We start from the raw sequence: 11,672 nt of genomic DNA on the forward strand, positions 1-11,672 counted from the left end.
GTTTCAATACCTATGGTGGACAAAGCACAACTAGCTCAATGCGTGGTTTTGTGCTTAATCTAAACAACAACAACAACTTTCTTAACAACAGCAGTTATTTAGAATAAAGTTTCATAAAAATCCTCTCTGAAATGTGAGTGCGTAAAAAGCTCTAGAAATTTATTTAGCAAAGTTCTTTCTATGTTTCTTTTAAGAAAATTGTTGATTAGATACTCCAGTAAGGCGACAAAATTACACATTCTGGTTTATAAGAGCAACAGGAAGTATGAGATAGCTTTTGAAACAGTTTCAAATAAAAATATTTATCCTGATCACCCAGCTGATTTTTGTGTTTTTACATATTAAAATGGATTGACATAACTTATTGCATGGTATAGTCAAACTAACTAAAATATATTTAGATAAATCCAGATGCATAGAAATCAATAAAAAATGCACTTCATTTTCCAGTAATGAAGTGTTAGGAAGGTTTTATTTCTAGTAGTTAAACATTCTCAGCAAATAAGCAGTATAGAGAACATAAATAAATTTAGTTAACAGTCAATGTTCTTACTAAATTTTTAATCTCCACTTGCATTTCTATAAATCAAATTATAAATATAAAGTGACAAAAGTATGCGTTTAAAGATATAACTTTAGTCAATAATGTTTAAGGTGTCAAAGCTATAGCTCTCCAATAAACTCAGAAATGTGGTAAAATTATCTTTCAATTACTTAAACAATTGTAAAATTGAAAAGGTTTACAAAATTTGTCCTTTATTGCCAAATTTAAAGTACAGTGAACATAACATCTCACTCTGATTGTAAAGTGTAATTATAGACAGTAAGCATGTTGAATTTATAAAATATGAAAAAAGTATTTTCTTGTATATTATCGTGAAAAAACAGAAATACCAAGTAAATACACAATACCGTGTAGAGTAATGTAAAATAAAATTAAGTTTACATTCACTATGGTTTACCACAATCTTTTATTATGTTTCCTTTATCTTGGTCTACGGTCATCAAACATGCTTCAGAGTTAAGTCTCAGCTGTAACACTAAATAACTGTTCTTTAAAGTTTTAAAATTAAAGGTAAGTCCCTTTTTAATTTGGTTTAAATGTAAGAAGATTCCAAGGTTTTACAAGAACAGGTACATCCAAAAGAAATGGAAATTAATACTGATGTAATGATTGAAATAGCACCAAATACAGACATTAGGGTTACTGGGTTACCTTTTATGAAAACTTGAATAAGGAAACTTAACGGAATCGCTAATGAAACAATAATACTTGCTTGTTCTGGACTGGTTAGTTGTAACCCTTGATTTAAGGTTAGCAGAATTACTACACCACAAACTGCCAATAAAACCAAGTATAAATTGTTATTCGAACATTTCCAGGAATATGTGTGTAAACTTCTCATCACAAATAACAAAGTCCATGGAACTACTGTGCACAGAACTGTGTAAAAAGAGATCACAGTGTAATGTACTTTAGATAGAGAATTGCTACACACAAACATGAAGGCATCAGATAAAGCACCACATGTTGCAATCATGGCGCCAAAAAGTCTAGATTTTGAAAACTCGTCTGCATTGTTTGTTTCGTTTGTAAACAAAAAGGCTGGTTTGTAAAGTAATGCGACTCCAAACAAACACAACAAAACAGCGAGGACGTCCGCAGGCTTACAACGATGCTTCAAGAGACAAATACTGAAGAGCATTGTATACAAAGGGCTACAGAAATACAACGAAGCTGCATCTCCTATCGGCAGTAGAGTGTACGAGTAAGTCTGCAGAGACAAAGCTAAGGAGCCGAAAATACCACGAAGGAGTAAAATTAACATTGTTTTTCTGTCGTACAACATCCGTGAATTACTGAGTAGTACAACTGGCAACAACATAAAAATTCGGTAAAGACTGTTAAAGCCAATAATGTTCTCGATATTTATTCTGTCAATGAGTTGAACGACGAGGCCATAGGACCCTTCTCCTGTAGCTGCTATCAGAAGGAAACCAACTCCCATACAGTTCATTATAAGTGTTAGCACTTACAGGTGATAAAGGTCTGAAAAATAAATGAAAATATTGTTGAATATACACACCAGATCGTTATTTGCAAAATAATGTAAAACATAATTCCAAATAGAAAATGTGTAAGAAGTTAACAAATAGCATGTAACTGAATTTTATGAAATCGTATAAAAGTATTTACAGGACAGATCTGGGCTTTGTCTAGTTGACTTGGCTGTACAAGTGTTAAACAAACTCCGATACTGCTCATTATATGCGTTAGCATTTACAGGTGATAAAATTCTGAAAAAATACATGAAAATAATAAATATATTCACTAAATGTAATTTATAAAATCTCGAGTTCTAGTTTGTTCTGTCAGGTCCAAACACACACAAAAGCATAAATCTAAAAACTAAACTAGTTATTCATGATGCGAATAGAAATAGTGCAAGAAATCAACAACAAGGTGCTCTTGAATTTATAAGATTGTATAAATATACGCAGGAAATGAAACTTCGGGCTGTGTATGGTTTACTTGGTTGGTTGTACAACTCTCAAACAAACACTGTATTCTTAAAGTATACCAAATGTTTAAGATTTACGAAAGAGAAATAAAGGAGTACAGGTTACAAGTTAAGGCTATGTCTTTATAGTGCTCTAGTGTTTACAAGAGATATTCAAGAAACCTGAATATGTCCCTCTGTGGATGAGCAGAGTACTTTTGAATACTTTTATTCTTAGGGGAAGTACTCATTCGACTAATGTCAATGCATTCGATATATGAAAATCTTTTTTGTTGGCTCTAAGTCACAATCAGGTCGATATCAGGAACCTTTGCAATATTGGATTTGTCAAACGTCTAGAAGAAAATTTAAGCTAGAGAACTCTCTTGGACAACCATCTCTCCTTAATAACCGACTCTTCCTTTAATTCATAAATCATTATAATTGAAATTTTGAAACTTTATAACACTAAAGTTCATGTAAAAAGGCAAAACACGCTTCAACATATAATGAGCAAACTCCACAAAAGTGATATTCTGCTAACACTGTACCAAATATTTTATCTCTTATCCTCTTTCTCTCTCTGTGGTGTTATCAGATGAAATGAATATTTTTTGCCTATCAAACGGGCTTACTAAATTGTAGATTCATTCAAGATGTTGATTATGGAGCATTAATAAAATTCTAACTTAATTTAATTGGTGTTAAACAAGATAATGACACTATTGACAAATGTAGAACAAAATAGACAACATTTATTAAAAATGTAACACAGTATATGCACTCGCAATTGTTAAGCATTATGACTACATCTCTGACATTTTTATATCCAATCATCAAGGTTGGAAACATAAAATATTTGAATGTCAGGTCGCTTAGTTCCAAAGAAAGATCACATTTACCCGTTGTGACATATGCAAACCATGTAACTGGTTTTTTTTATTGCAACAAAATTGGAACATTAACTCCAAGATATCATCTGAGAAAATGTTGAAGGGAATTTCTGCTAATATTCGACGCAACATCATATTAAGCAATATTTTCACAAAGGAACTACAGATATTGCATATTTCGAAAATAACAAAGATAATTTAGAATAATATTAGCTTTACTGTTTTCCAGATCACGTATTAAATAAAGCCTGCACACATTCAGGACAAAGAATGAATCCATAATACCATTATCTGTTTGACGTACCCATATGTAATGTTTTTAGTCGTACAGAATTTCACCATATGACTCAGAAAATTAAGCATACTTAAACACCAAACGTCATCTAAGCACATTTTCAGAAAGATCTCGAATGTGTTTTGTAGTGTATTTGTTATAGTAGATGTAAATGACAGGTGTTTTAAGTAAAAATTGCATAACTCTTATATTTACTCTAAAGTAATAGGTTCCACACAGCCTACAAATGTTATTGTAGTCTATGTTATTAATCTATTTAATTACTGAAATATAATGGTGAATGAAAGAACAATGATAGCAGCAATAGATGATTCATTCAAATGAAACGGAAACTGGCACTTAACAATTTATCGTTTTGTGACATACATATTCCAACTTAAAAAAGACTAGGTTATTAAAACTAGGTAAAATATTACATACTAGATGTACTTCCACTGGATCCCTGAATGTGTTCTATTTAAAGAGTAGATAAATCAAAATTAACAAAAATGTCCCAGCATGGCCAAGTGGTTAGGGAACCCAACTCGTAATCTGAGGATCCCGGGTTCGAATCTCCGTCACACCAACCATGATCGCCTTTTCAGTCGTGGAGGCATTATAATTGACGGGCAATTTCATTGTTTGTTGGTAAAAGAGCAGCCTAAGAGTTGGCGGTGGGTGGTAATGATAGCTGCCTTTCCTCTAGTCTTACACTGCTAAATGAGAAATGGTTAGCGCAGGTAATCCTCGTTTAACTTTGAGCAAAACTTAAAAAAGTAACAAATATTTTTATTTCTTGCTTTTGAAGTTCACATCTCATGCAGTGTTGTAGTCTACAGATTGCATAATTCTTCTCGTGATTTCTAGCAGACGCAATTTTTACCGACTTCACAGCAATGCAGATGGCAACGTTTAGTGACCCTTATGTGACAGGGCCTGGTATGGCCAGGTGGTTAAGGCACTCGATTAGTAATCTGAGGGTCACCTTCACACCAAACATACGCGCCCTCTCAGCCGTGGATGTGTTATAAAGTTACGGTCACTTCCACTATTCGTTGGTAAAAGAGTAGCCAAAGAGTTAATGGTGAGTATGATGACTAGCTGCCTCCCCTCTAGTCTTACACTGCTAAATTAGGGAAGGCTGGTGCAGATAGCCCTCGTGTGGCTTTGTGCGAAATTCGAAACAAACCAAACCATTGTGTGACGTCATTTTAGTGTCTACTGACAAACTGACAGAAAACACACTACTTTACAAGGGCGTGAATGCTTAGAACAGGTGACCCTTTCAGACTGTCTTCGGCCCCCTTTCAGGAAACATAGAATTCTCAAGTTATAACATTGTGTAAAAAGAAATTAAAATATATAGCAAAAAATGAATTAAATTATAAACGACAAAGGATAGATATAACCACACATTATTACGACTTTTAGTAGAATTATATAAATCACTCAGAACAAATTTAATCGTAGTAAATAACTTGAATGTTTGTTGCTGTTGCGTCATATTGTTTTCGCCATTAAACTTCAATTCATATCTGGTTAATTTGTTATGGCGGAAGTACACATGAAATTTACTTTACAAAGCAGGTATAAAATATAACTTTATTCAGGTGTATTTATATTATATATACATTATTTAATTTCCCTGCAGTTACTTTATGTATTTAATTTCTTACATTTCCTTGTTATAAACACATAATAATATTTTGACACAGGTAAAGGCTACACAATTAAACCTTTGTGCTAATTTCTTGCAGTGCAACCTATTCAAACACGCAGTACAAAAACCTGGCTTGAATAAAGACAATTCATTGAAGTACATTATCTGTGGATTTGTGGAAATCTTTCTCTTTTTTTTAGTTCGAGTATTTAAACTAGTTGTTTCCATAGTTCTATATCTTTACTTTTCTTGCTTTTGTTAATCCCAGCACCCACTCGAGGCAGATGAAGAAGAAACCAGTTTAAGCATCGCACTGTTTTCGTGTTTACTAAACCATTTTTGTTTCAAACTACGCTTCTGGCTTTATGCGTTCATTTGCTCTCTGTGTTCTGAGGCATCGCTAGGTATTCTAATGTCTCGTATAGTTATGCTTAGTAAGAAGTGGGACACAGTAAAGTATAGGTACAGAAGTATATAAGAAATGATTATATAACGACAATCATTCAAGAGTTTAACATGTTTATGTTAAAAAACTTTTCGCTGTATGTCTAGACCGTAACGGGCTGACGCTATCAGAGTCAGTAAAAGGGTTATGCAAACTATAGACGCTGCATTAACGAAGCGGAACCAGGAAGAATATTTGACAGTTTGCCGACGCAAGTATGGGCTAAAACGGTAAATGATTGATAATTATCGAGCTTAAAACTCCCCAAAAAGGACGTCAGCCAGTCACAAGAATGTGATATAAATATAAGAGAAGAGTCTGGCAATCCACCGTTTCCAGTTGTGATTAATGGATAATCAGAGCTATTTTAGTTGTTAGTTGTTGCCTACAATCATAACAAAATTTACTACTTAAGTATTGGGACTACTTGCGGGTAGTTGTGCATACTATTTGATACTAAGGAAAAGTCGAATAAAATCTCATGTAACACTCGAAAGATCGAGAGCTTTCTCGCAACAAAAAAAGTTGCTTCCAGATTCCAAGGGGATCTCCAGCAACAAAAGAAGTTGCTCTAGACTTCAAGCAAGTTTTCTGCACAAAGTCAACATAAATACTGCCGTAATGAGACCATCAACTGTTTCTCGCTTTCACTCTTTGTAAGTTCTTTTCAAGCATCGATTATCATATTAGGTACTATAGAGTTAAATGTTTATTGAAGCAGAAAAAGCTAACCTATTTTAGAAAATGCATATTGGATGTAACCATTAAGCATAAGGTAAAGTTAATAAAAGAAGTATTCTTGAAAACTTCTTTGCTTTAGCTGTATAGCCTCTTGTTAGTGTTTGTGTGTTTCATTAACCCACTGCATCCACACTTAAAAAAAAAATTGTGTAGCAGGTAGTATTATTCGAAGCTCCAATGGCTAAGCCAAACCAACCACTCTGCCTGCCTAACGTTACAATTCAACGTACTCTTTAGTTAACAATCCTAAGTCTGCATTCTGCCGAAACGTTTGACTTTTCCTATGCATATCAGGAAACCTAACTACCACTAGAAGTTTTGCGAAATTAGTATCGTTGTTTAACCAGAAGGAGTTTTAACATAACGTTATAAATGTCGCCTTAATTTCTGGAACTTTTTTAAAAGTTTACAAAACAATTTGGATTATATATAAGAAAGTTATATATTTAAAAACGGCTGGTATGGATAGAGAAAACACTAGTAGAGGAGCGAACACCTGACGATGACCGAAGAAGGTCGAAACTTTGCTCCGCTACTAGTGCTTTCTTTATCCATACCAGCAGTTTTAAAATATAAAATTTGCTCTACAAGTGGGTTTTCTCGTCATCACGATTATATACAAGAAGGATTTTTCTTAGTTGTTTTGAATTTCGAGAGTCAATTTCACTCGCCTTCCCTTATTTGGAAGTGATAGATTGGAGAGAAGGAAAGTTAATCAACATCACTTACCACCATCTTTAAAGCTACTCTTTTTTTTACCTCCGAATAGTGTGATTGAACATAACGTTATTATAACGCCCCCACGGCTGAAAGGGCAGGCATGTTTTGTGACGGAGATATAAACCGGGAAGTCGTTGATTGCGAAACGTGCGTCGTTAATACTAGAACTATATTAAACAGGAGAGTTATTGAGTGTGCGACAGTTAATGAAGAATCAGTGCATGAATTAACCTGTCTGTTCTTTTAGCCAGTTAAATAGTCAGTTATTTCATTCAAAGCTACTAAGAGTAAATTTGTTTCGACGAAGAAAGAGAAAAATTAGCAAGTAAGTAAGGTGTATATTAAATGTAGTTCATGTGTAAGTTAGGCTTATTGGTGAACCTTGGTTTCGCTAACAGCGGAATAAGAAGAAAAAAAAACTGTTCTGTTATGGTTAAGTGGACTTGACTTTTTACTATTTTCGCGGCTGAATAATCCAAAAGTACAATGAAATTTATTAAAACAGTGGTGCCATAAATTAAATTTGTTAGAAAAATTATAATAATAAAACAAAATATTGAATACAAACAATGAAACAGAAATATGAAGTTCAAAAAGTAAAATTCAAACACTTGAGAGAGCATTAACGATGTAGGTTTACAAAATTAAGTTCTAGGTAGAAATCTGAGATTCGGGACTGCAATCGAGAGAACAACTTATTTACTTTAATAAATTTTCTTCATTTAGCTTTCGGAATTACTTTTAAAGTTAGACTATTAAATAAATAATCAGGAACTCTTCTTTTCCATAAAATTATACATTCTTCTTTCAGTTTTACATAAGGGTTCAACACTGATTAGCAGTTAGTACGAGTACTAGTTTAATAATAATTTATTATTATTGAGACAATTAAGCGTTTTTCATATTAGTTATCTTAACAAAATCAACTTAAATAATTGATCTGTAGGTTGTTTGAATTTTCTTCATAAAACTATTTTACATGCAGAAATCATAGTAATATTGAAACATTTTCAAAAGCAAGGGATTTCTCTAGACTTCCAGAAAAGACAATAAAGGTGGTTTAAGTAACATACTGAAAATTATCATCGCCAGAATAGATATATTTCAGAATATTACTTATGTTACAGGGCTTCGACTCGACTCGACTCAACTGTTTATTAAGTGTATTTTTTAATACACATAAAATAAAAAACCACGGTATTTGTACATATAAAACCTTCGTATTTATTAAGACCAGCATCTGACGTTTTACTCTATTTCCACTCATTACCATAAAAGTATGTTAATCATCATCTATATCGTCTCTACTGATACTGGCTGGAAATTTCTAATTAATGTGCAATTCAGTTACAATTAGTGCATGTTTCTAGATTAACGCAGTCATTAAATAAGGCCCAGGGATAAGATTTCTAATTTTTACGAACCCTTTATGTTTCGCTCTTTCTTCTCCGTATATTGAAAATATTTAATAACATTCAGTCGATCTAATCGGTGGCGTCATCAAAGAGCCATTATTTCCCTTCCCTCAACCCATTTCCATGATGCACTCAACATTTCAGACTTTCAGAAAGTAGGAAAAATATTTACGTGAATGTAGTAAATGATACGCTTACGGTTTAAACAACAGCAGTAAGACGGACTGTCCTTGTTTCAGCTGTGAACCTCCTGTTGCTGCGAGTTTTATAATTTAGAGATTGCTAGTGATGATACTGAAATGTAGAACCTCTCTTCTCAAAAGCAAGCTGGCTCATATATGGATCGCTACTTCGTTTGTTCATAAATGCTATTTTATTCTTCCGCTAGGTGGCATTTTGCATTACCACAGTAAGTAGCTGTACATTTGACACTGTGAAAACTAAATGTAACTTGGCACTTTCCATTAGCACTATAATCAGCTGTACATTTGACCGCAGTGCTCAGGTAATTTGTAAGTAAGCTGTGCTTAGGGTTATCACAGTCTGTATTATAAGTAGTCAATGGTTTCTAACTGCTCATTTTTTGACAAGCTGAACCAATTTTATTTTTTTATATGTAATTTCCAATTACCAGAAAAACAAAACTGAAAATGTATATATAAAAACGGCTCATTTGGGTTGAGAAAATTTTTTACGTAGAAGCACGAACAACGTTTCGACCTTCTTCGCCCATCGTCAGGCTCACAAAGAGGGAAAGAGGAAACTGACCGGTAGCTAAAAATTTTCTCAACGAGCCGTTTTTACATATATATTTTTCTCTATAAGTGGGTTTTCTCGTCATCACTTAAAACTGAAAATGTAACAGGTGTCTATTTACTTAGTATATGCAAGATTGCTTGATAATATGCTAATATAAGTTGCTGTCTTTGTGTGTTTTTCTTACAGCTAAGCCATAAGGGGCTATCTGCTGTTTCTACCGAGGGTAATCCAAACTCTAATTTCAGCTTTGTAAATCTGAAAACTTACAGCTGTCGTATTATACTAGTGTAGTGTGTTATTTATTTAGTCCTTTAATTCACTGTTTGAACCGTCTATAGAGGTTTCATAGTTCTCTGTTCAGGGGTGGGAGGAATGAAGGTTTTGTTTCTTTCTCTCTTTTTTTTCGTTTCAAAGGTAATAACCCTAAATGTATGTTGTTATCACAACGTATATTTAAATATTTTGTAAGAGAAACTTCGTTATAACCTAACAGAGATAAGAAGAAATGCGAAATTCTATTGAAACTGGATTTTATTAAATACAAAATTGCGTTTCTGCATGTATTCCTCATGTGACCTTTTTTACCATAAGCTCTTGTATTTATCACTCCTATCCCTCTTTTCCCAAGTATTACAGTTATAGCTATAAAGGGAAAAACAATTAATTTGTAATTCATAATTAAAATATTTTAGTTGTATTGTAGGTGCAAGCCAAAGTAGAAATAAGAAATATTTCACACGCTACAGTCCTGTTTATTACGTTAGAATGTAGAAGTGGTTTCCAACCTGGGGTCCCCGAACCCCAGGGAGTCCGTATTGGTAGGTCGTAGGACATTGTCTTTAATTATATAATGCACGAACAGACACAGAATAATAACACATAAGAAGCTAGACGGGTTAATTATAAACCAATATAAAACAATTTGTTGGGAAGAGAGAATTTTTCAAAAACGTCATGAGGTGGTTAGGGCGTTCGACGCTGTGGTTACGTTCAATACTTTATATGAGATGAATGGCACGGTATTAGTATCTTGACAGTCTTCATGTTAATAGTTCAGTATTAGAAATGTAAGCAGAAAATATAGAATATAATCAACTTATTGTTTATAGCATACCGGTTTTAAAATCATTTCAACATTACAAATATTGTTTCCAAGTCGGATAAAGTTTTTGCTTCAAATAAAACGTAGTCCCTGAAATCTTGGGAAAAAAAATGTTAACAGCGTCATCTGTTGCTGGAATACGTATTTATTAATAAATGTGATTTATCTTTGAAATATTTTCTTTTTCTAATTCTTTATTTACCAAAAGGGTTGTTCTCCCAATAGTCAATAGATGTTGGAAGACAATTATTCTATTAGGGTATTTTCCCGTGAAATAAATACCATTTTAATAGTTATCTTAATCTGAGGAGATGTTCTCGTGTATTATTGTTATTATGTTTTGCTTATTTGTTGTTTTTCGCGTTGCCATATTAAGTAAAGTCATATCAAACCACCTTCAATAGATTATTTGAATATATTCTGATGTTTTCCCCTTTTAGATAACAGTATGAGCTAATGGTTAACCTGCTAAACTGTAAATCTATTGATCTAAGATTCGAACTATGATGAGCAGCTGAAAATAAATACTATTCTCTTTCAACAATGGAAGAGTTCGACTGTGAAACCTGTGTCCAGTGGCTTGCAGGGGCTTAAAAAGGAATAGCGTAATTTAACATTGCGAGTTCACATAACCAAGAAAAAAGTGAGCATTCACAACATAATTACTCTCATAAATAAAAATTGTTTGGCTTGTTTTAAAATTTAGCCCAAAACCACACGAGAATTGCCTGCGCTGGCCGTCCCTAATTTAGGAACGATAGACGAGAGGGAAGGTAGCTAGTCAACACGATCCAATACCAACGAAAAGTGGGATTTATTGTAACTTTATAACGTCCCCACAGCTGTTTCAAGCCAAATGACAAATTCAATGTATATTCTCTTTATATTTGTTGTTTGTTTCGTATTTCGCGCAAAGCTACACGTCCCTGATTTAGCAGTGTAAGGCTGAAAAGAAGGCAAATAGTCATCACCACCCACCGCCAAGTCTAGGGCTATTCATTTACCAACGAATAGTGGGAATGAACGTCTTATTATAATGCCCTCACGGCTAAAAGGGCAAGCATGTTTGGTGTGACGGGGATTTGAACCCGAAAACTTCAGAGTACGAGGGGAATGCCTTAACGCCCTGGCCATGACGGGTCTATATTAATGTATCTTGAGT

General features: G+C 33.6%; 1 protein-coding gene across 1 annotated transcript; it reads right to left on the reverse strand.

The window, feature by feature from the left end:
* Nucleotides 1–808: 808 nt before the first annotated feature.
* On the reverse strand, nt 809–8,961 carry LOC143239636 (solute carrier family 35 member G1-like). Its single transcript, XM_076480943.1, has 2 exons — nt 8,848–8,961; nt 809–2,050 (listed from the first exon to the last, which is right to left on the reverse strand). Exon 2 carries the CDS (start codon nt 2,016–2,018, stop codon nt 1,098–1,100), a length of 921 nt encoding a protein of 306 aa, XP_076337058.1. The 5' UTR covers nt 2,019–2,050; nt 8,848–8,961; the 3' UTR covers nt 809–1,097.
* Between the last annotated feature and the right edge of the window lie 2,711 nt (nt 8,962–11,672).

The sequence above is a fragment of the Tachypleus tridentatus genome, chromosome 13 (genome assembly GCF_004210375.1).
Source record: "Tachypleus tridentatus isolate NWPU-2018 chromosome 13, ASM421037v1, whole genome shotgun sequence".
NCBI classification, from domain to species: Eukaryota; Metazoa; Arthropoda; class Merostomata; order Xiphosura; family Limulidae; genus Tachypleus; species Tachypleus tridentatus.